At 40.6% G+C, this 25559-nt stretch overlaps 1 protein-coding gene across 2 annotated transcripts in view; it reads left to right on the plus strand.

The window, feature by feature from the left end:
* Positions 1 to 25559, plus strand: part of rims2a (regulating synaptic membrane exocytosis 2a) — a 116811-nt gene that overhangs the window by 58819 nt on the left and 32433 nt on the right. Inside the window, exons 6-23 of one of the 2 annotated variants that reach the window (XM_030782466.1) lie at positions 1 to 73; positions 1898 to 2017; positions 3161 to 3260; positions 3415 to 3538; positions 4272 to 4318; positions 4743 to 4855; positions 6102 to 6149; positions 8261 to 8391; positions 8699 to 8891; positions 9174 to 9327; positions 9716 to 9742; positions 11603 to 11671; positions 13714 to 13846; positions 15071 to 15136; positions 16352 to 16459; positions 19365 to 19553; positions 21225 to 21334; positions 21860 to 21892. The exon at positions 1 to 73 is cut by the window's left edge and continues 121 nt beyond it. In XM_030782466.1, coding sequence (XP_030638326.1) covers positions 1 to 73; positions 1898 to 2017; positions 3161 to 3260; positions 3415 to 3538; positions 4272 to 4318; positions 4743 to 4855; positions 6102 to 6149; positions 8261 to 8391; positions 8699 to 8891; positions 9174 to 9327; positions 9716 to 9742; positions 11603 to 11671; positions 13714 to 13846; positions 15071 to 15136; positions 16352 to 16459; positions 19365 to 19553; positions 21225 to 21334; positions 21860 to 21892 — 1838 coding nt within the window. The remainder of the gene's footprint in view (positions 74 to 1897; positions 2018 to 3160; positions 3261 to 3414; positions 3539 to 4271; positions 4319 to 4742; positions 4856 to 6101; positions 6150 to 8260; positions 8392 to 8698; positions 8892 to 9173; positions 9328 to 9715; positions 9743 to 11602; positions 11672 to 13713; positions 13847 to 15070; positions 15137 to 16351; positions 16460 to 19364; positions 19554 to 21224; positions 21335 to 21859; positions 21893 to 25559) is intronic. The other variant, XM_030782467.1, reaches the window with a different exon arrangement.

The following is a 25559-nucleotide window of genomic DNA, read 5'->3' on the forward strand; positions in this document are numbered from 1 at the left end:
CCAAGTTAAAGACTCGGGCGTTGACACGTGCAGTAGCACTACCCTAAACGAGGAGCATAGCCATAGTGAGAAGGTACTGGGACCTGTTTAGCCTGCATTCTGCATTCTCGTTTTGTTTTTGTTTTTTTCCTTTTTTTTTTTTTTTTTTTTTACCTTTTTTTGTGTTCATTTTTATTTTCTCTTCTTTTTTCTTTTCTTTTTTTTTTTTTTTGTCTATCTCATCTGGTCTTTGTTTTGCTGTCACTAAATGTACGTAGGTGAGATGTCGATTTTGATTTCCCGGACGGATGTTCATTTCTTTTGGAACTTCTTTTTTTTTTTTTTCGTTGTTATTGTTGTTCATTTTTTTGGGCTTTTTTTCCCCCCTCCGTTTTTGTTTTGTTTTGTTTGTTTGTTCGTTTGTTTGTTTGTTTCGTTCTGTGTTTCTTCGGTAGCACTTTGGCTGACGCTGGGTGTTGCTGAACGAGGAAGTGGGGAAGCTCTTGCTTGCTCTGTTGTTTGCTTCATAGCAGTAGCCGACGTAGTGTCACATTGACTTGAGTCTGAAACCGGGAGCATTATTACCGCCACTTTACTGTCTGTTTGTCATGGCACTTCAGAATGTGGGTCCCTTTCCCTCCGGATGCATGTCCTTAGTCTCTCTCACTTCTTTTTTGTGTTGTTGCAATGTAGCCAACATGTCTGATGAGCAGACTTACCTCTCACATAAGCCCCGCCCCCCACCCCACCCCCATTCAGTCCCACACTGATGTGCCCAACCTCACCCCACCCAACCTGAGCCCTGTCCCACCGTCCCTATCCAGGCCATTACAAACAACCTGCAACACTCTACGGAGTCCAGTAGAAACACCTTATTAAACACGTGCACACACAACCAGGGAAGATTGGATTTGTTTTTTGTTTTTTTGCACAGACAAAAGTTATGTTTTTCTTTTTTCCCTTCCACTGTCATATTTAGTTGTATTTATGATTTGGTTTTCCTCCATTTTGCTCTCTGTGGGTTTTATTTTAATGAGCCCTTACTGTGCTGTTCATCATGCTCTGTATTTTTTTTGTGTTGTGAACATTTTTTCCTCTTTCTGCTTTTTTTTTTGTATTACTTGGCTTTTCGTTTACCTGTAGTTTGTTTGATTTCGTTGTAGTTTTTTTGTTTCCAAGGCCGACATGCTGTTTGTGCTGGTTTGCTGGGGTGATGCTGTAGGTTATAATGGGATTAGTGGAAAGGGTGGGGCTTAATCTGCATGAAGGGGGCGGGATTATGCATGTCACTGAGAACTCCTATTAGATCACACAAACTCTAGACTCATTGTATGAACCCATGAATAAAATAGCCACATATATGATAACATTTGGCCCATTGAAAAAATTTGGCATTTATAATTATGTTACTTTTTAAAAATGGTATCAGGCTGTATCGATGTCCGCAAAATTTACGTCATTCCAAATTTTTCTTTAAGAATAATTTATTTCTTTGTTGTTGTTGTTGTTGTAGAACTGCACTGGTGTCTGGCAGCTATTTAAAAGACACTGTTGTCACTTCTACACCTTTTTTAAACATGTTTCGATTACAATAGCTTGTTGATTACCATTAAAAAAAATGACATAACATGTTTCTTGAGGCAGTATCTGATTTAGGCCTGCAACAGTCCCCAAGAATAAAGACGACATGTGATTAGACATGGAACTCTTGTTTATAGTTACCGTTGAATATTGATCATCGAAAACAAGAGTTTGTGTGATTGCTTGTGTAGTAAACATTGATGAGGCTACCCTTGTCTGACCCCCCCCCCCCCCCCCCTCTCCCGTTCACCAAAGTGCTTGCTGTTTATGCTGTAATGGAATGTTGTGAATGTATCCGTTGTAAAACACAGGATTTGTTGTCGCTTTGACCTTGTAGCATCCAGTGACATGGCAGCCATCCAAAGATGGGGATCGTCTGATAGGACGGATTCTGCTCAACAAGCGTTTGAAAGATGGTAGTGTTCCCCGTGACTCTGGAGCTCTGCTGGGACTGAAGGTGTGTCTGCTGGCCTGCCTTCCCATCGGCGCACGCTGATCATTACGAAATCTCATTTAGTCGTGTAACATTCTCCATTTATAGCTGTTTGCTCTCTGCCTTTACTATTTTGCGAAGAGCTCTAAAATGTTTGGATGTGAGCTGTCAGGACAGCAGATCAGCGTTAGTGTCTGGTTTCTCCATCTCAAGCTGTTGCTAAAGTAACGTGTAACCTTGGTCGATATCGGTGTTTTTTATGATTTATTTTATGAATGCACGTGCTTTTACTGTAGGCTGCAATTATTCTTAAATTCCATACCTAATTATTTAAATTATTTAATTATTTAAAGTAACATACTCTAAATTTTAGATGCCCTAATAGTCTGCTTTTCATCTGTGTTAAAGAGCGATATTTGGTTGTAAATTTGGACGTTTTTCCAACATGGTCTAATGTGATTTAAAACAGGTCCAGTAGCTTGAAATAGTGTACCTTGAACATTACTATCAGTTCCAAAATGTAGGTTCTCATAAGTATTTTGAAAGGCGAGGCAATGCATACAGTGCTTGTCTAATTACGCTCCACATTTTCAGATATCAAAGTGGAACAAGCGCCCACAGTAGCAACTACAGCTATCTAGTGTTACAGTGAAGTCTCAGGGAAGGGCTGTCAGAAAGAGCTGAGCAACCAAAGTGTGGAACACAGCCACTGAAGAATAGCAGAGCGCAGTGATGGAAGAATCATTACTGATAGAGTGAACTTCCTGAATGGCTGAATTTGTGTCTGCTCAGTGCTATCGTGTGCATTTTTCCATACTGTCAGTGCCTTACACACATACGCATTCACATTCACATTCACATTCACAATCAAATTCACCAGCACACACACACACACACACACTTTGCCCCTTCGGCTCTGTCCTGCTTGTTATGTAAAGCCATTTCATCCAGGAGCCAACCCGTAATCTCCTTTGTATGTTTGCATAGGGCTGCTATTAGCAGGGATTTGATTTGTATGATGCTCACTGAGGGGAACTGGGTTCAGGGGACAGTTACAACACACTCCCCCCATAGCCCATCTCCAGAATGCACTGTTTCAGCACCATGGACAGCACACACAGTGTGCCCACGACACATGATGTGAATCTCTCCCTTTCTCCCCCACAGGTGGTTGGAGGAAAAATGACAGAATCAGGTAGACTTTGTGCTTTCATCACCAAAGTGAGGAAAGGAAGTTTAGCAGATACTGTTGGACACCTCCGACCAGGTACCCTTTACGAGCAAATTTCTAAAATACAGCGACTTCGCTGACTTTATGTAACGCTTCTTTGATAAAAACATAGCACCTTGTGAGTTGAAGCGACCGTTAGAGGTTGTGTTATGTCTAGTTATGTGAATGGCCTCCCTTTATTGTGTTCTAGGTGACCAGGTTCTTGAATGGAACGGGAGAAATTTACAAGGAGCCACATTTAAAGAAGTTTACAATATCATTTTAGAATCAAAGCCCGAACCTCAGGTGGAACTAGTGGTCTCACGACCCATCGGGTAAGTCTTTTGGGCTGACTGTAGTAACAGTGACATGAAGAGGAGGTAGACAAAAAAAAAACCCCACATAAAACATTTCATGTCCTTCTTTGTTTGAACCCTAATCTGATAATATGAGACATGAGAATTTGATGAATGAACACTGTAGTGTGTTAATCTGCTCAATCGGGGTGAGACAGTTAATCAATGGATCATCTAGGAACTTACATTTGTATCATATGAATGAAGATTATGAAGATTATTTTTATGAAGTTAATAATGTGTTTGGATGTTCTCATTCGATTCCACGTTTTGCAGCGTGTCACACATTTGGCATGACTCAGTCAGTAATTATTCACCAAACTGATTCATACGGGACTTGGGCATATCTAAACAGAAAACCTCTGCTGCTTTGCTGCCTGGTCTCTGTATTCTAGGAGACACCAGGAAGCTAATGCTTTTTCAGAGCAGTGGTAATATTCTAGAAACAGTAAACTCCCTTGTGTTGTTTTCAATTACCAGTGTCATGTTTGGGAGGAAGCTGGCAGATAATAAGAACTAATGTAGTGCTTTGGGTCATTAAAAGCCCATACCCTCTGCATTAGTTCCCATTGATCTCTCTCTCTCTCTCTCTCTCTCTCTCTCTCTCTCTCTCTCTTTCTCCACCCCTCAAACCTCTGCTTTTCTCATTTCAGAGATATTCCCATTGATTTCTCTCTCTCCATCCCTCAAACATCTGTTTTTCTCATTTCAGAGATATTCCGAGGATACCAGACAGCACACATGCACAACTGGAATCAAGTGAGTAACTGCCGTATGATTGAAAAAGGATACTAAGCTTTGTGTGTGTGTGTGTGTGTGAGAGAGAGAGAGAGAGAGAGAGAGAAAAATTATGAAGCTGCTTATGCTAGATGGATCCTGTTTTCACCTGATTCTAGTTCCTGGTTAGTTTTAGTGGATGCTTGGGAACGGTGTAACGGAGATATGTCTTTTTATTTTAGACCTAAATTTGATTCTCTGATTTTGTGTAAAGTTGGTTTGAGGACAAAAGGAATGCAAAGTTTAACCCTTTCATTTCAGACACTTTACTTGGTATTTCAAGCTATCGCTGATTTTAGGAATTTTAAGTTTATATTTGTAAAGAAATACATAACATCACTTTATACAACTTGTTGGGTTTTAACCATACTCTTTTTTCACAACTCTCTCTCTCATGCTCCAGCAGGTTCGAGTTCATTTGAGTCACAGAAGATGGAGCGTCCTTCCATCTCTGTCACGTCTCCCATGAGTCCTGGCATGTTGCGAGACGCCCCTCAGTACTTGTCTGGACAGCTCTCAGTAAGTACCCATGCTCTCAGTAAGTACCCATGCTCTCAATAAGTACCCATGACATCAGTGTCCGCGGAGAGGCAGGGCCCGCTCTTTCATAAGGAAGCCACTGAGTACTCTCTGTTAGCGGATAAAGATATCGCACAGTCGGACGCTTTACCCTCCATCTCGACATGCTCAAAGGACGGCGTCTGTCCTCGTTTCACCACGCACATTTGGTGTTTCACTCGACGCGGTTCTTTGACAAAAGTCTTCATTGTAAAAGTGCTGTACGGATAGAGTTTCCTCTAAAGTAATCCACTGAAAGTGGTCAAAGGTATGTTACCTAGCGGTAGAACATTTCAGTCAGTGAGCCAGCTTGGTTGAACCAGAACAATGCAATGGTGTGTGTGTGTGTGTGTGTGTCACCTCACAATATTTTAACTGATACTTGTTGTGGTCACCTTCCAAGCTTGTTAAGAGATTGGTCAACATTTTAGAAAGGAACAAAGCTGACATGAGTCTGAGATAAGACCTTGGAATAGCTCCACCAAGCCCCGGCCACACAGCTGCTGGACCCTGCCCAATTCTCAGTAGTGGTATAGATCACATTACCTAATGCCACCATAGTGCTGATTGTCTGGATGTAAAAATATCCTCCCTAGGAAAGCTTTTGCTTGTGCAGCATGACACATTTTACTGTAGTTAACATTTCAAACACCAAACAAAAAATGGAAGAGATTATTGGAATCGCATACTTTTTAACAGTTATTTTTAGCGTGGTAATATGTATTTCATTTGAGCTTTCAAGAAGGAGTAAATGTTTCAGCAAGACAAGCCTTATTATTCATATTAACTGAATGGGAATGATTTTCTGTAATCCTCTTTTTATCTCTTAAATCTCTGTTATTTGCTATGTAAACTGCGTACGTCAGAGTAATGGAGAGTCCTGCCTTTCACTGTTTTGGTGTGGTATTTGTCATCTTAATTGGTGAGGGAGGAGATTTAATTTTAAATTCGGCATTTATTGAAAAATTGCAGTGAATGAGTTTGACACCCAGTTGGCACAACAGTGATCATTTGACTCTGTTCGGCTAAGTATTACTACATTCCCTGTCCTTCCTAAAATTCCACGCGAAATTAAATCTCCTCCTTAGCTTTTCGTTTTCCCTTTCATTTTTGTGAGGTTACGTTTCAGAATGTGTTGTCGAACGGGTTTTGGTTTTTTACCGCATTGTTTCTTTGTTTTTTTTGCCATTTAATTTTGCTTACCCAGAGCCAAAGCCTTAGTAGAAGAAGTGAGCCTTTTACCCCTAGGGTGCAGGTAATGGTGCCTGTCTGGCAAACACACTACTCTCTTTTTGCTCCTCTTTCTCTCTCCTTCTTACTATGTTGCCTCCTCTTCGGAAAATGCACAGCTGGGAAATGGCTTCATCTTTTCATCTGCATTTTTTGGTCCTTTTCGTTCATGTGAAATTTAATATCCATGTATTATTATTATTATTATTATTATTATTATTATTATCATTATTATTATTATTATTATTATTAATATTATTATTATTATTATTACTTCATATGTATTTACTTTATTTTACCAGAATCCTTTATGGTTTTTTAATGTTCTGCATGGTGAAGAAAACATAACTGAAATATTTTAAAGAGACACTTGAATATATATACAGAGCATTTTCATCATGAAACATAACCCTCAAACTCTAGAGAATCTAGAGAACAGGCAGCATTGACAGAGATCTCTATTCATGTCCCACTGACTAACAAAAAGGGTGTCTCTTTAAATGATTACCTTTTGAGTTTTCAGAAAGAAAAAATTCTGCTTCTTTACCATGTAACGTGAAACCACATATCCCTAAATAGTGATATACTTTGACAGTTTATTCTTATAAAATTGGATTTCTGAATCTTCTTCTCAATTTGGTGGTGTGTGATTTTAAAGAGAATGAAATACCTTTAAAGTATGCGTAATATAGTATAACAAAAACTGAATTGATTCTGAGGTTTCATGTTACAGTGAAAAGAACAATTTTATGGTTATATTTTGATAACCAATTGCATTTTCCAAGTACAAAAAAACAATTTATGATCACTGAAAAGCAAATTGTACCCAATCATTGCACACCCTGCAGTTTCCACTTCCTTGGGAGTTTTGAAAAATCTTGGGTGTGTTGATGTGAGAGTTGTGTTAACTTATAGAGGTAGAGGAGCAGACTAAAGCAGGCATTTGTAGTGGTTGTCTAAAACACTGTTGGAAAGTGCTGCTGATTTTTGTCTTCATTAATTGACTCAGAGTGACTAAAGAATTAGCTGTTTTTCTAGGTCATTCTGTTTTCCTGTAGCAATGTCTGATGGGGTACATATAATGGAAAGAATAGCATCCCAGCATGTACCTGTGGTTCCTTTTAGTGTTTCCATTAGTGTATACCAGCTATAGTTTTTATGCTCTACTTAGCCAGGGCATCCATTAATGTCAATGAGGGATATATTTAGCTACAGTACATATGACAGAAACATACCTATGCAATGTTAAGATATATTTCTACAGACATAACCTACCTATTAGTGCATATCCAGTAGTAACACTCCTGATACACCGTAGCCTGTGTATATGTTATATGTGTATATGTCTATATTGGTTTTTTTCCATTTGGGGATTGCATAAAAGGGTTCAGTGTCACAAACACTATGGTACAATTTGTTTGACCCAAATCCCCTTGCAACAGATTTTTGCTGTGCTTTCTTACATAGTGAATGTCTTCATACACTTTTCTGCATGTTTTCAGCACAACAGAAGGGTAGAGAATTGTCTTGTCAATGATGTCATGAAAACCCCTCTTGGTAGAACATAAGCAAGTATGGGCATAGGCTTAGAAGTTTTGGATCGTGTTATTTTATTTTAGTTATTTATTTATTTGCCTTCTTTTTTCCACATTTTTTTTTCATTATAATATAACTTCTAAGTGTATCTTTGGGTTGTCCATACTTCTTAGTTTACGGTGTGCTTGATTTCTCATACAGCTTAGCATGTAATGAATGTACTGTTGAATGAATGTACTGTTTCTATACATTCACTTCACCCTTCGATTTGCTAAGTGCATAATGTCGGTTAAAGTTTGATAAATGTACATCTTGAAATATGTTCAAATATACTTGTATAGTTATTAATTACACATGCTACCTCTCTATTTTTATAGAGTGATTTTTGCATAATTACAATTTTGCAGTTTGTTTCTATGAAGCTCACGCATGAGACCTGTTGAAAAAGCTGTTTTATTTATTTAATTTTTTTTTTATCATCATTAGTACTGTATGGCGAACATGCCTGATTTTTTTTAGAGGCCTTTAAGAGCATGAGTAAATGCTAATGCTAGCCTCTCTGTTCAAAGACAGGAATTTTGAATACTGTTCTTCTTCTAGGTCAAACTCTGGTATGACAAAGTGGGTCATCAGCTTATTGTCACCATTCTCGGAGCGAAGGATCTGCCTTCGAGGGAAGACGGTCGGCCAAGGAATCCCTATGTAAAAATCTACTTCCTCCCAGACAGAAGGTAAGGACAGAGACAGTTACCATACTAAAAATCCATACTCGCTAATATGGAACTCAGTGTTTTTCTTTTAAATAAACACATGATCTGTAAAGTCACACTTAACAATTAATGTCGCTTTGTGTGTGTTTTTTTTTAAACATTAACAGTTGTTGTTGTCGTTGTGAGAGACACTGAGAGATAGTAGTTTATCTGAATGTTTAGCATTTTGCAGTGTTGCTTGGCTAGTCCGCTGAATTTTAGCGCGCGCGGCTGTTGGTTGTGCTGACTTTTGTCGAGGGTCTTCTAGAATGGTGGTAAATAAAAACAGTTTGAATTATTGCTCCTCCAGCGACAAAAGCAAAAGAAGAACAAAAACAGTAAAAAAATCATTAGAGCCCAAATGGAACCAGACGTTTATGTATTCTCCCGTGCATCGGCGGGAATTCCGCGAGCGTATGCTGGAGATCACGCTTTGGGATCAGGCACGGGTTCGAGAGGAGGAGAGCGAGTTCTTGGGAGAGGTATGGAAAATTCTACTACTACACATCAAGAAATGTCCCAGCCTATTTTCTCAGAGACTTCTTGTCTAATAGTATTCAAATTACCATGCAGTTTGAATAGTTTAACCATGATTTGTTGACCTGCTGTCATATGGATAGTTTTGTGTGCACTGGAGTCTTTGTTTTGAATTTTAATCCTTCAGTTTATTTTTTGTGTGAACAGAGAGTTTCATTTTTGATTTAAAAAGGACTGCATATGTGTGTGTGTGTGTGTGTGTGTGTGTGTGTGTGTCTTCCCTACAGATCTTGATTGAATTGGAGACAGCATTGCTGGATGATGAGCCTCACTGGTACAAGCTGCAGACACACGATGTGTCTTCCATGCCCCTGCCCAAGAGCTCCCCCTATCTGCAAAGGAGAACACTGCATGGAGACAGCCCGACGCGCAGATTACAAAGTACGGGCCCCTTCTCTCTCAGCGTCTTTCTCAGCTCCCTCACACTTAAAAACAAACCTCAAAGCACAGTCCTTCAGGCCACCCTGACATATTCTGTAGAAGACATTCAGTACACAGACTGTGACAGCGTGTGAAGTATTTAGAAAACGGAGCAGGTATAAAATAATTTCTAACATGAGTTCTATGACTTCACCTGCTTACTCTATTCTGTCATTTAAAAAAGGGTGGTTTTCATGGCAGCGGTATTATTGCATTGTCCATCAATGGGTTTCTGTTAAAGTGTGCTGGTAAACTTTTCAGGCCTAAGAAACTCGTCTGAAATAGTATATGTCTTTGTTTCCTATGACGTTGAATCTCATTGCTTTATTTTGATGTATCATCTTTCCAGACCAAGGCCCATATTCATACAATTCAGGTAAAAACTGCTGCATGTCCAGAGTAAACCAAAGAGTTTTCAGTGTGCTCTCCATCTGGATATCTACCCTGCTCTCCCTCACAAACTCCAAACTGACATAAGACCAAAGGAACCTTCTCCCATATGCTTTCTCCATAACGTTTCCTGCTACACCCCAGTGTTCAGTGTTGTTCTCTCCTCTGCTACAGTCCACATTTTAGCTCCACTGAGCCTCTGAAGTTATGTCCAAAGTCAGTCAGTAGATTTTTCATTCTATGACGTTTATTGTGTGACTGGCCATGTGTTGCAATGCCTTGTCATATTTACCGTGTTCCCAAAAGTCAGAATAGGAACCGTTAATATATTGGCCGAGTGTCTTTCCTGTCATTTGCTTTTTGTGTGGTGTCCCTTTTCTCTCTGTGTGTGTGTGTGTGTGTGTGTGTGTGTGTGTGTGTGTGTGCGCGCACGCGTGTTTTGCAATGGTGTTTTTTGGATGCCATGTATGAGTTACCAACAAAATATTTACGTGTTGTTCTACTGTTCTTTCTTAATCTTGAATTACAACTTCAGTCCCAGTGTGGACAAACACAGCAGCAGGAACTAGCTCAACAGAGTGCACACGTCCCATTTTCTCTGATCTGAAGCTCCGTGGTTTAATTGACAGATATATCGTATGTATCGGGCTTATGAAGCCCTCTGTTATCAGTACACAGTGGGACACTTGTGCACATTGTGTGCGTAGTTGTCCGTGTGTGTGAGTGTGTTTATGGTGTGTTAGATAGAGAAAAAGAGGAGAAAGAGCTGACTGGTCTAAAAAAGGGAACACTTAAATAGTTCGTGTGTGTGTGTGTGTGCGCGTGTGTGTGTATGCATTTGCGTGCTTGTTTAAGAGGCAAGAGCAGGAGAGGAGGTGTGAGTGAAAGTCCAGTGGGCTGTCGGTCATGGAAAAGCTCAAGTGTCTGTTCTGTTTAAGATGAGTGAGCACCAAGGGAGGTGCAGCTCAGGCTACAACCTCCGAAATAAAAAAAAAAAGACTCCCCCTGAACGCAGTAGGACAGATAGCTCCTCAGACTCAATCTGCACTTGGAGAGTTGAGTGATTGAAATGTCACTTCAGACTGCTACTATTAAAATGGTCATGCAATAAACCATATCCAAATTCTCAGCTTTTTATATATATAGCGACTCAAAAACAAATTTATTTTCTTGCTTCATGTAGTGCATGGATAGCTTTTTATATATTGAAATGACGGTACAATTTAAAGGAGAGGAAGGTTGACTGGTATGATTGACACTGAAATTTACAACCAATTTTAGCTTTAAATAATACTCTGTCTGTGCTGTGTTGGTTGTTTGATCTGAGGTTTCAGTCGTGGGTTTTATCAGACTTCCAGAAGTGACTGGTTGGTTTGGATTACCACTGCAAGACAGAATTGCCTCTGAATTGAGGCAGCTATCCTGCCTTCTCAATACTTACTTTTTTCTTACAATTGGCCTTTACACTGTAGAATGACTACCTACGATAGCACTTGAAGCCACAGATCTCTCAGACCTGATAGTGTGGACCATGCATTTCTATATGCCTGATTTTAAAGTGGTTAGATGCATTGGACTGTTAATCAGTGAATTAATCAGTCAGTAATTGCTATATTGACACAATAAGACATAATAAGACATTATAAGGCATAAACATATTTTAAACTGTACCCTTACGGTGAGAATGAAAAGTAGAACACTGTCAACACTTGAGTGCTACTCACAGTATGAACCAGACCTAAACCCACGGACACAGACCACACTAACTGCTTTTTCCCTCTTTTTCTTTTTCTTTCTCTTTTTCTTTTTGTTTTTTTTTTTTACCTTCTTTCTGCTCTTCTCACAGGATCGCAGAGAATCAGTGACAGTGAGATTTCAGACTATGACTGTGAGGATGGTGTCGGGGTCATCTCAGGTAATGTTATTCATCTAGTGTTTCAGAACACAGGACTTGTCTTAAGTAATTGCAGCTGTCAAATGATGCTTCAAAAAAAAAAAAAATTATTCCAATTTGTTTTTGACTAGCGCAACGTGTATCACAGCCTTTCTGATTTTGGAGGCAAACACATGTTTTCCCTCAAAGGCCCATATTTCTAATTAAAAAAAAATTTTTTTTAAAATGTAATGCTTTTTTTTTTTCATGTTTGCTGGGATTGCATAATATTTGTTCCGTGGTCAGAATTTCACTACCTACCTAGGAAGTTATCAATAAATTCCTGAGACAAGACTCTGGTAAAAGATCATGGGCAACATAAGGCCTTGTACAGTTATAGCAGTGTGAGGCAGTTCATCTTTTTTACAGTCCGTGCCTCCTTTTATAGTTGCCTCTTCAGCTACCCAGACACATCCTCCAGTGAGAGGAGATCTGCCAGCAAGCTGATTACAATAGCACGCACCTCTGAAAAAGAGGAGAAAGCCTGAGTAAAGGAACCCCCCCCCCCCTTCCCCCGCCCTCCCGACCCGCCTCCCCCACTCGCACCTTTGTTAAAATGATCCTCCACCCATTGGAGCTTCTTCTTGTGGGGACCCTGGGTTGCAATGGGAATACCCCCTCTGTTCTTTGAGCCGCTCATCTCCGCCATGTTTCTTCATTGATTTTGGCTCTCTCTCTCTCTCTCTCTCTGCAACCCGTTTCAAAGTGCTGATTCTGGACTTCCAGCTGGGAAGAGATGATTAACATTCAGAGGAATTATAGATTGCTGCTTTTTTTTCTTTTCTTTTTTTTTCGCCCTCCCTCAATGCTGCCGGAGTTGTTTTCAGCCCCGGAATTAAGCCAGGGCTCATTTGATGCAGTATGATGCAGTGTTGATGCAGTCTCTTGAGTTGTGGCTGAAGTCATTTAGGGAGGAGAGGAATGGTGTGTGTGTGTGTGTGTGTGTGTGTGTGTGTGTTTGTTTGTGAGTGTGTCAAGCTTTTTCAGACAACTTTGACTCACACATGGCTCATTCTATCAAGAGAATTCTGGTTTATATTTATAAATAGCTTTGGAACTATTTGGAACTTGTTTACATACCCTGCGGTCTGTGAAGCTTTAACGCTAGTGGCATCAGCACATCATATTTCTACATTACAAAACTTTTCAAACAGCATATGATCCACAGTTATAAAATCTGTCTGATTTAAAAATATTTTTTTTTTCCCCTTATGCTTTGATATTGTACAGTGCTAGGTACAGTTACAGTCAGCCAGTCCATATACAGTGCAAAGATGGTCCAATACCTACATGAATATAGAAATTCATCATCAACATCTTGGCTTGTCAAACCAAAACTGACCAGTGTTCTACTGTGAAACATTTTAGGAAAATAAAAAAATGTGTCAGTTTACCAGAGTGGGAGCGTTTCTGATATAGAAATACATGTAAAGGAAAATAAAGTAGTTGGCAGTTTCTCCTGCCTCCTGTATTAAATTATAATTCATGGTGATATTTGGGCTTTTTTAATGTGTGACACACTCTATTGAATATCAATCCACTTTAATCATGCCAGGCACTGACCTTCTCTGCGCTTGCTTGCCATGGCTGGTCACAGGATAATGAATTTCGTCAGGTTCGGTGGACCGATTGGTCTTGTACGAGGAAAAAAAAGAAGTCATTATTATAGTTCTGGTTGTGGAAGCTGCTTTCTTATTTAACTTAAAAGTCTAAATCAGCAATTCATTTACATTAAAACCTGGACTTTTTATGTTGAACGTCTTAAAAAAAATGTTTGTGTGGACGTCACAAACCACTGAAACAGCATGCAAACTTTAATGTCATAAAGAAAAGTAATGAAGTGGTACAGATGCTGTACTAAATCATTAATTGAAGCATTTGATGAGAGGCTGAAAACTGTGTCTAGTTCATCCAGTAAAAATATCTGTTTAGGAACTGGTATATATGCCTAGGCAACAGATGTCGATTACTTAAGTTGAAATATTTCATATTCATTTCAACTCTGGCTCTTCTACTCTTGACAGACTACAGACAAAACGGCAGGGACATCCAGAGCTCCACCCTCTCCGTACCCGACCTGTCATCCAACCACTGCTCAAGGTCAGCGGACATCAACCGCGCACGGTCGCGGTCCCCCAGCGTGCCCCCTCCACAGAGGTACGGTAACTCTCCCCCATTCCCTCTCTCTCTCCTTATCTGTATGGAAAATGTTCTTTACTACTGGGCGCAAGCTCCAACTGAGAGTCTGTATGTGTCTCTTCATATTCTAATAACTGATTTTTAATTCATATTTATAAGTCTCTTACAAACTCACAAAAGACTCTGAGATATTCTCTCTTCTCTATGACCTATTCATTCTTTATTATGTCTAAAAAAAAAAAAAACGTTCGTCACAACTCTCGCAAAGATCAATAAATCTTTCTATGCTTAAAAGTAATATCCTAATGTTACGGGCGGGAATGACGGTCTCTCCTGCTGTGTGTGTAGCGTGTGGTAATCAGATCTCTTTCTGCTACGTTCCGCTCTTTTTTTTTTCTTCTCTCACTCTCTCTCTCTCTGTAATGAGTGAGTAGAAGACAGGCCAAACTCAGCATGTCTGAATATCGCTCAGGCTTCTCAGCACGAAGGCTCTGACCTCCTCAATCCCAATTAACGTTGATTGATATCGAAAAGTCCAACTTGAATCAGGGGCTGGAAGGAAAAAAAAAAATACGCTGAGCTAAAGTTGATGTGATGGCATTCAGCATTGCTACTACAGAGCCCTTTTTAATGGATTATGTATCCTGTTAAATGGGAAATTAAGTTATACAGAAACACTACATATAATCTGAATATTTTGGATGATGTTGCTGTTGTGAGGTGTAATTTAAATGAATACATCATGTTGAATGTCAAATGCAGATTTTGATTTGAAATGTTTATGTGAATGAAGTACTGTTTGAACACTTTGGGAGAATACATAATGACAGTTGTGTATCATTGTGTCTTTTAAAATGTTTTTTGGGGGGGGTTTTTGTCATTTTTTTGAAACGGTTTTGTATCTGTTCTTCCAGGGAGTACTTGTGAATGTGTTTGTCGGGTCACTTTGATGTTTTGTGTATGTAGTATGTTTTTCAGGGGGCATTTGAATGTATAGCCCTGAATTGCGTGGCGTGTCGAATAGTGTCGGTTCATGCTGTGTGAAGTAGGCTTTGGAGCCACATGTCCATCCCTCTCCTGATTGGATTCAGACCCTCTCAACATTCCAACCTGAGAGAATATGCATTTCATCAGTCCTCTACCTCCAATTGCTAGTCATCCTTTCCAGTGCCTCTCTTCCTCTTCCTCAAAACTCTTTTCCCCTTTGAAAACCATGTCTCTTCTCTCTCCATCTGCCTGCAGTCATTTTCTCACCCTACCTCGCTCCAGACACAGTCAGCCTATAGATCATCAGCAGAAGGAACTCAGGTAGACCTCCTCCCTGGGAGTGCATGTCCATCCCCATCAACCCAATCCAAAACACACCAAAGGTTCTCCTGCCTGCTCCCTGGTGACCCCTGTGATATTGGGCTCTAAATAAACGTTGTTGTTGTTGTTGTATATCATGGCAGGACATCAAAACTGTAAAACTGAATTCAAAGAATTCCACGTCAGTGTGTCCATACCGTCTCTTTAAAATGGACAGTTAGTAACGTATTGGCAGATTATTTGATTTTAAACATTGCATTTTGTAATGAAAACCTTTGTTCATGGGGGTCTTTCGGGACAGACACTGAGAATCCTCCACAGTCAATGTGGTCCTCTGTACAGTGTACAGTGTCGACACATTAGACAGTGTGTCTATGATGTACTTTGTCAGAAGAACCTCCAATACCACCAGTGGCCCACTCATATTAACCGACTTTACTGTCACCTTACTCTGAATCCTGGCAAAGGGCTTAACCTTACAGCCCTTTAGCTTCAGGGCCTGTTCCTCTCTTACATATGCCTTCTTATCCCTAACACACAAACAACATCCCTGGCAAAACAGCGTGTAGCGTTTTATTAATGTATATCATTCTCACTAAGATTGTAAATAAACGCACACACCAGCCCCTCTCTAACCAAATGCTGTTTTCCTGAGAGAACCATAAAGGTGAAGTACTGTACAGTTACTGAATTCGTTCAACATCCTAATTTTGCCATTCCAGAATATGAAAAAAAAAAAAAACCCTTACACATTTTCAAATATGAACTGTCAAAAATGAATTGATATGATCAATATTATTGATACTACCTGTTACAGTAACAGAAGACACACAGAAAATACTGTATTTCATCTTGTCCTCAAGCCTTTTTTTTTAATGGTTGAACAGACCACGTATTGTGTAATATGTTGTACATTAGAATTACTCTTTCATCTCTCAGTATCAGAGAAGTTGTCCAGCAGAGGTGAAGATCCCCTCTAGTCTATTTCCATATTCGGTATATGCCCTACGAATCCCACGTTCTTGACTTGCACCAATTATTGACATACAATACACACTCTATAGAAGGTGGGCACTGTGCATTGAACAGAAAGATTGAGCGAGTGTAATTTAATCTCCCATGATGTCAACCCCTTTCAGAGGGTGTGGAGGATACCCCGATGTTTGAGCACGGTAACGTTCGCGTCAATGAACTTCTCTGATGTCTTTTTGGCAGCCGTGGCAACCGTGTGGACTCCATCAGTCGAGAAGAGGCAGTCAGGTTACTGCGTTCCAGTAGGATGGCTCGGGCGTATTCAGAGGGGGCGTACAGTGACATGGAGAGGTATTCTGCCCTTAACAGTCTGTCTGTGTTGGCCATTTTGTCCTGTTCAAGCTGTCATCGCTTACAGTATTGTCTTATGTGACTCGCGTTGAGAGATGACGACATCAGCGATATCGTAGATGATATCCATCACCAAAGGCGTCATCTCGGCTCTGTCAAACGCAGAACTGTTCTCAGTGACAGAGGAGCCCACAAAACAGTCTTGTGGTTGCGGTAGTAGTCAGTTATCCTGTGTTGTAGTTCATGTATGTTGTTATCCCAGTATATTGTTCTGTGTAAATCCTCGCCACTCCTTGATTGGTCAGTCACAGGTGAATTTCGTGTTTGAGCTGAGCAGGCTGCTTTAGTAAGCTATAAGCTTGTTTGAGTTTAAACAGTGACTGAAAACACCCTGGTTGTCTTCCCTGCATTTTGATTGTCATTATGGGGTAGTCATATCCTGTAGTCCATCATTAAGTCTGTTCGTTCCCTCCAGGCTCTCATCTGTTGGCTTGCTCACAAAAGAGTTTCCATGTGTTCCCTTTTCACAGTCAGACATATGGGAAACTCTGCAGTGCTGTTTTTACTGGACATGATTCTCTAGAGTTGATCATGTGAATCATGCGTTGTTGACGTCCCCCCCCCCCCCCCCCCCACAAAAAAAACAGCAACTGACCTGCCAAAAGAGGTGAATACAAGAGGTGTTCACGTTAGTTCACTCAATTAGAAGATCTGTTCTCTCTGTCTGTCCCTCCTTCTCTCTCTCTCCTGCTCTCACTCTCTCCTGCTCTCTCTCGTGCACTCTGTCTCGCTCTCTCTCTCGCTTTCTCTCTCTCTCTCCCTCTCTCTCTCTCCCTCTCTCTCTCTCTCTCTCTATTTCTGTCTGTCTCTCTCTCTCTCTCTCTCCTTCTCTCCTGTTTGCCATCTGGCTGTCAGTCAAGCTCCAACAACAAGCTGAGCATTTCTTTCTCAGAATGGAACCTGATGAATCATCAAAAACAGAGAGCTGAAACAAAGTGAATTAAACTGTCACAAACTTTGATGTTTTCTCTTTGAGCTGAGGCCTCACTTTATGAAAGTTGCTCATGTTTTGCCCTCAGAAGGTCAGGGTCCATAGTAAGTCAACATTCATATACTTCCGTGCCATAGACAGGATTTGTATGAGACTTGTAAAGAAGGAGATGGAAACTGACAGGAAAGAGAGAGAATTATAAAACAGCGTTTACTTTACGTGGCTTCTACACGGGAGTCGATACTTTGTAACAAGTGTAGGAATACCATTAACAAATCAAACCACACATTCCAATAAAATACCAGGAAAGGCATGCTGTGCATATGTCTAAAGGCTGAGTTTTTTTGCCGTCTTATTCAGCACTGTACTCCAACGGCAGCGAAATGGGAATAGTCATGATCACACGTGCAACAATTTTAAGCTTATCATTAACAACGTTAAGGATGCAGATTCCGTAAGGGCGTGGCTTTACACTGCCAATGTGAGGCTTCTTGTTCTTCCCATACAACAAGATGAGTCTGAGCCTCTCTTGGCTTTCCTCCTGTAGAATACCAACAGAATAAAATAAAAAAAATAATAATGTAACATGTACAGCGTGGTAAATCTGGGCTGTAATGTTCACGTGGTACGGAGTCAACTCGTAGCACGTGCGCGTCGGCTGATCTTAAAATGGAGCTTCTGGCAAAAAGACTCAAGGTTTGTAAGAGCTTCATTTTTTCTCCTCAGGGGAAATCCCAAGGGATTATAACATTCTGCTAATACAGTTACGGTAGAAGCATCGACTCTGCTGTATTCAATACAGCTGAAGATCTGTTATCACGACTTTTATACTTCTCTGCCCCCTGACTCAGTTTATGAAGTCTAATGGAATTGGTCATGATGATGATGGTGGTGATGATGATGATTATGATAATGATGACGATAACTGAGATTTAAAAGAATATATCGCTGTTCAGCCCTCCTCTAATTCTTAATTAGTCGTTTTACGTGGGAAAGCCTTTGCTGGACAACTGTTCTCTCACTCAACATTTCTTTCAATTTTATTGTGTCCTTGTTATATTTTTCAATATTGAATATTTATGTATGTTTTTGTTTTCAAAATTTATACGAACTACAGTTAGCTGCAGAAATACTTTTATGTAGTAAGATGTTAACAGGGTAAGAACTTGCAGTTTGAGATTAAAACGTTTCATTACATGGTATAAAGACATACTGGTCATAACAGATCTACCTCATAGGACTGTGGAAATGACTGCTAACAGTCCTTCAGTGAGTTCTTAGCATTATTTTGAATGTGTATGCAGCGGGATTTGCTTTATGACAAAGACTGCCCCTTCCACGTTCTTTATTTCTTCACTTAATCACATGAGCCGCTGATGTATTGGGACAGGTCTTTGCATTAGTAGTATTTAATGGGTCTGTCTGGCTCTGTCCATACCATTCACTGTGAATTAGGCTGAAGTACACTATGTTCAAACCGCCTAAACCTCCCTCTTCTTCTCACACCCTTCTCTTTTCATTATGACCAGAACATATCTCTGTAAACACAACACTCAGTGAACTGACCTACCCGTGTTTGCATCACTCCACACTTAAGAAAAGTGCTATTCAAGAGGATGTAATATTTGTGTGGAAAATGTTACAAGAAGATGTTGTTTGGAACTACAGTGCTGACAGAAAAGATAAATGCACCTTTATTTCTGTGAGATCTTACGCTCCGCATGTCACTGGTCAAGACAGAAATGACCCATGCGGTTCCAAAAGGACAGAGGCACCCGGTCTGGACTCTAGTTCTCTTAAATGTGTTTTGCTCCATTCAGGTTAGAAGGGGAGGGGGGTGACCCTCAGGTCCTCGTGCCCAAACCCGAAATGAGTGCCAATTTTGTTTCCCCTCCATCACATTTTTTTTTGTAGGAATTACGGAATGCCGGACAGGCACGAATATCACCACAGGTCTCGTTCGGCCGACCAGAGGCCCGCCGTGGAGCGTCCAGTCTACAGCCGCTCCCGCTCCACGGAGCGCCCCCCTGACAGCCACCTCATGAGGTCCATGCCGTCCTTACCGTCAGGACACTCCGCCCCGCCCTCCCCCGCCTTATCGAGGTGACCCAGACCAGACCAGCTGCTCGCCAAAAGAGCCCTGACTAATCGAAAAACGTTTCCCCATTACCTTCATCCCCTGTCACAATGGCCGTCTTCTCCACTTCCCCCCCCCCTCCCCCCGCTCTCTCTCTCTCTCTCTCTCTCTCTTTCACCGACCTGCTCTGCCTCCTCACCTCGTTCTGTTCCTACCGTACGGTTGCTGTAGCGGTGCCCTGTTTTTCTTTGCCATCCCAGTCACGTAGCTACGCTCGATGCTGACTAATTTTTGTGTTTATTTCTTTTGATTCTTGTTTTGATTTTAAAACACACACACACACACACACACTATTTATATTCCCGGCGAGTATAATGGTGTGGAACCGTCATCGATTGCTGTTCTTTTTTTTTTTTTTTTTTTTTTTTTTTTTACTAACATAACCAGTTGTGGGTTTTTTTTGTTTGTTGTTGTTTACTTTCTATTTGAGTGTATAGTGGTTTATAAAGTACAGCAGTAATCTGTATTTGACACCTACAGTATGAGTTTCCATCATTCCATATTTCCTCCCTTGCAGTTCTTCAGTACTCAGCAGACTACCACCTCCCAGTGCAACAGTGTGAGGAGACATTGAACCATATCAAGTGCCAAAACTTTTCACCTTTACTTATGTGGTCCTTGTGTTGAAGAGGTTATTGTATTTTGAAAGATTTACACCCCAGTACAGAGATGGAATGCACCATACAGTATTAAAAAAAAAAAAATCAAAACACCCTCTACACGTATTCATCTCCGGCACTTCAATCTTTATATTTAGTCTGTCCAGCAGTTTGTACTTTATTCTTTCAGAGTTTTTACTTTTACACAAGCGTCAGAATCACGACTCTAAAAGAACATGACACAACTGTGTTGCTGTGTACTTGCCAGCTGAGTCGTTTATATGACAAAGGATGTGTTTTCAGCCAATAAGCTTTCATTAAAATAATTTTTCATGTCTTAAGATTCTAACGTCTCAGAAGGATACTGCTGAAAGCCTTTTCTCTTCAACAATTCTTAATTCTTTTTTTTTTATCCCCGTGTTTTTGTACTCTGGGTACAAAAGGTCAAATCTGGAAACTACACAAACGCATGCACAACCAACAGATGCTGCTACAAATCACCAAAAAAAAAAAAAAAAAAAAGCATATTATACTGCAGTCATACAGTATACATTAATGACATATTATCTTTTTAATTATAATTTATTGCATCCTTAATACATCTTCCTCCCTTGCTTTAGTTCTGGCTGTTGGGCAGCATCCTTAAAGCTGCGCATGACCTTGATTGTATAGAACATGTATATATGTGAATAGACATATATATGGATGATTGATACAATCCTGTCATAGCATTTGCCTATTTGCCCCTCATTACCCTCATGGAGTGAGCCTTACGGTTTGTTTTGTTCTCCTCTGCATTTAAACTGTGGTTTCGTGTTCCTGTGTTCTGATAGTCACAAGTCCAAAAGCACCCTCTCTACTAACACAATGCAGTGCTGTGTCAGCAGTCTTCCAGTCACTGGCATGGCACCGCTGGTAATAAATTGTGCTGCATTTTGGGAAATGTAGGCTCATGCAGCTTTTCACACACTCAGCTTTAGTGAGTGTGTCATTTGAACTCACAGCATTTAATGAAATACTCCATATGTCTCCATATAGGGCACACCCCCGCAGTGGTTCAGTCCAAACCAGCCCTACTGGTACACCCATGAACAGCAGGAGAGGACGGCAGCTACCACAGCTGCCTCCAAAGGGGACGCTGGAGAGAAGTAAGTTTTCTTCTCTGTCTTTCGTTTTTTTTGCTGCTGAGAGAATCTAGCTGCTGGGTTGTGGAATGTCACTCCTTTTTTTGAGTATCAGAAGGTGTAGTGTTTCATGTCTGCCCTGAGGGGGCGCTTTTTCAGTTATCCCTACCTGGATCTTCAGAAATGTGGTGTTCAGTTGAGTACTGTACTGTATGCATTATGAAATTGATTCCAAGCTGATGATTGGACCTCAAGTGGATATAATAATGTAACGTTCCTTTGAAGAAACATTTTGACAATTCCACAGAGCTTTTTGCTGGTGTTCACAAAGTTGTTGTTTTTTTGTTTTTTTTTGCGGAAACGCAGTGGTTTGGTCCATCTGTTTGTCATTATAAACAGCTGTTCGTAACATTGGAGTGTCCAAATGTTTTGAACGGCAAGCATGTTCACTTAAGTGACATGTGTCATTGAGCATGTGGGCGTGGTTTTGGTCTGTTATCACCTCTCTTTAACATGTCTGCCTGGTTCCTTCTCTCGTTCCTCTCTCAGAAGACGAGCTTGAAGAAACAGAGCCCTGTCCAGGTCTGTACACTGTCAGTCTGGGTTCAGTCTCTCAGAGGTCTCCTCTGGTGGTGCTAAATCCATCTGCAATGGCCCATGTCTCACTATGCTGGGCATAGATCAGTGCTTCTCTGTGTTTCCAAAAGAGACAGAGAACAGCCTGTTTGGTCCATTGCAAGCCTTCCGTCTTTGTATGTTTGTACATGATTTAGATGTACTATATCACTTTTCCTGAAAGCTTTTTTTGTGTTCAATTGCAAAATGGTATTGATGCTATGATTAAGTATTATGTAAACGCAGTTTGACCCCAGCAAAGTTAATATAGATGGCGGTCCGCTAAAGATCTCCGTTTTACAGCAACTTGTCAGCTTGCTCAAATGATGCTAAAATAACAACTGTCTGATGAGTTGATACAGTACATGAAATTGTTTTGGAAAATATCACTTACTGTTCATGCAAGAATTTCCCAAGTCACTGCACTGCATCCTGAAAAGCCTTTTGAGACTTCAGTGGGTGAAAATGAGAGGTATTTTCTGAGGCTCTGAAGAACGATTAGCTTACCGTCGGAGGATACCCTGTAAGTGTGTGAAATGAGCAGTGAAGAGAAGCAGAAAGACAGACGTAGAGAGAAACACAAACTGTATAAAGCGCCGTGCACAGTGTGCGCGCTACAGTCGTGGCGTGTTTGCTGCCTGCTCCCGTGGCCTTAAGTCGGTCAGTGAGAGAGCATAAAAACAATTGAGCCTGAGCAGGAGTTAGTAGGATTGGTCACTGAAGAGCTGTGACTTCCGTTTATGAGGAAGCACAAAGGTAACTGTCAGTATGTCCACACATGAGTTTGATTTACCCAAGAACCACTGCACCGTACTATTTGTGATGTAAATGCAAAATCTTATCAGGACAAGATTTTGATGATTTACTGATTTCATCTGTATTATATTGATAATATAATATATTCATCTATAGTATATTGTGATTTAAATATATTCCATTGCAATACAACCATAATTATGATATCATTTTAACCATCCATTTTTTCCCTGTCCCTGACCACACCTCTCAGATGATGCAGAGGAGGAGCCTGTCATATATTACTCCGCCTCCTTACACTCATATAACACTGAACCAGGTGTGTCTGCGTGAGACGCCTCCTACTTTCTTGAGCTGCCACTCCCAAACTTTTCCCTATGGGAGCAGCTGTCAGCTGTCACACTGTGGTCTTTTAAAATCCTATTTTGAAACCGTTACCATAGAGAATGTAATGTTTTACTGAACATTACCGTCAGGCCCCCAGTCTCAGTGCCTGTCAAATGCACTCTGCAGAACTATTCATGGGTGATGAGTTAGCAAAAGGAGTTTGCAATCATACAGGCAAGAATGTATACACATTCCTGTAATCAGTGAGCTGAATGATTTTAGTCTGGCAGACACACGCGTACACATTCACTCCACCGTTCTGGCACAGACTGAAGTTTCCAGCAGATAACACTTCCTCCATCCCCATCTGTTTGTGTGTTGGTCCTCATCCTTCACGTCTGTCACATGACAGCATGTGTGAGTCTGTCAGTGAACTGCCTCCATCTCTCCTGCACGCTCCACTGAGTCTCGACATCATTTAGTTTAACATATGCCACTACAACTTTTCCTCTTTTTCACTCTTTATTTAGAAATAGTGTGCGTACGTGTGTGTGTGTGTGTGTGTGTGTGTCTGTGTGTGTGTGTGTTTGTGTGTGTGTGTGTTTGTGTGAGTGTGTGGTTAATTGTTTTGTCTTCATCTCATTGCATTTTGTATCTCGTCTCCATTAAGACTATGAGGAGAAAGCTCAAGGTCCGCCTGTTAATGGAAGGAAAGGCAAGTTCTCAGAGCAGTGAGCAGTTGTAGGCTGTGCCGTGGGTTTTTGTGCATGTTCTGAACCAAGCGTTCTGCAGATCTTCCATTAGCCAGAGTGTGTCACCTTTTACTCTCCTTCTCTCTCCCTTTCTCAGCTGCTCTTTTTTTACTCTCTAATTGGTCGTAGGTCGGCCCCGTCTTAGTAATTATTTTCATCTCTTCTGTAGTCTCTCCCTATCTCCTCCTCTTTCTCTCTCTCTCTCTCTCTCTCTTTCTCTCCCTCTGTCAGTCTCTCACTCTTTCGTGGTGTGTGTTGAGTGAATAATTAGTAAGTTGTCATTTGAAATTCCTTGGGAATGAGATTGATGCTTATCCAATGGGAATGCTGTCACAATGAACTCACATAGTACTGCCGTGTCTTCCACAGTCCACTAATCCATACAGATATCTCAGTGAAATTTGTTCTTAAAACCATTCACAAATGAGCATGTTCCTAGTTCCCCAGTATATCCTTTAGACAGGCCTGTCAGTATGATTCAAGGAACTGGAATAAACCTCTGGTCCATCTGTAACATTCTTAAGAGGTCTTTAGAGTAATTTATTACTAGGCGTTCTGCAAAGACATCATTTTAACTTATAATCTATGATACCATTTAACAAAACTCAATCACGCAGCGTCATCTTGTATGCTTATGAATACCCTATGAGCTTGAGGTTGTTACAATGTTTTACCAGCAGATGGTGCAAAACTCATGATTTTACGAAAAGAGCTGTTCACTCCTGTAGTGCTGAAGTGGCTTTGAAAGCAATTCGCTGCATGTATAATAAAAGCCAATTCTTCATTAAAAATGAAAAAAAAAAGTGATTGCCACTTGCTAAATCTGCCTGCAGTAACAGCACAATTCACATTATGTTCACATTTGGTGAAATGTGGTAGAGCTAAAAAAAAAAAAAAGGCCAGAAACAATGAGCAGTAAGTGACAAGAGTATAAGTCATGTCATGACAGCTTACACAGTCTGTCCATGTATTAGTGGACCTAGTTTTGGCTTTTTCCGCTCTTTTGTTTCCTCTTTTAACTTGTAATACCTTGATTGCGTGGTGATGAACTGATGATAAACTTAGGAGCCCTGCTTGAATGAGTGATAAAACTCGAACATTTCCATTTGAAATGCTATAGCACTTCAAATGTCAGGCTGAACAGTAAATGACATAAATGTCTGCCACTACTCCACATGCTTTAATGGACTACATTTGAGACTGTGGCTCTCCCTGCGTCTGTCTCCGTGGCCGGCATAAGCAGAGGTGAAATGGGAGGACCAGCAGTACAGACTCAATGGTACTCTCACTGATAATGGCACAGACGCTCAGCCACACGCTCCAGCACTGCAAGGTTTGTCTTGGCCCCAAAGGTCCTCTACTCGTCCTCTCTTGGGTCTCCTTCCAGACTCCTCGGGCTGTCTGGATGCCTCCCTTTCCTATAAAAAAAAAGAGCTCTTTGTCTGATTTCTAGTCTGACTTTTGACTATCTGTATCTGTGGGTGAAGCTCTTTACAACAAACTCTAATCTTTAAAAAAAAAAAAAAAAAAATCATACGGCTCACTGTGTGAAGGACAGCAGGGGAGGAAATGGACTGATTTGAAAGCCCACAGGCTTGAAGGGAAAAAAAAAGTTTTTGTAGAAGATCAGATTTTAGATCATTTTTTTGAATTAGGTTACTTGCGCAACAGCATAGACTTTTGTGGAGCTCCATTACGCTCCATTGTAAATATGTAGATCAGCGTAACAGGCAGAATTAAGTGGTGTTTTTTTGTGCAAAAGCTTACACAAGTGTTGCCATGGTTTTTCTGTTAAATTC

Source organism: Chanos chanos, chromosome 8 (genome assembly GCF_902362185.1).
Source record: "Chanos chanos chromosome 8, fChaCha1.1, whole genome shotgun sequence".
NCBI lineage: Eukaryota > Metazoa > Chordata > Actinopteri > Gonorynchiformes > Chanidae > Chanos > Chanos chanos.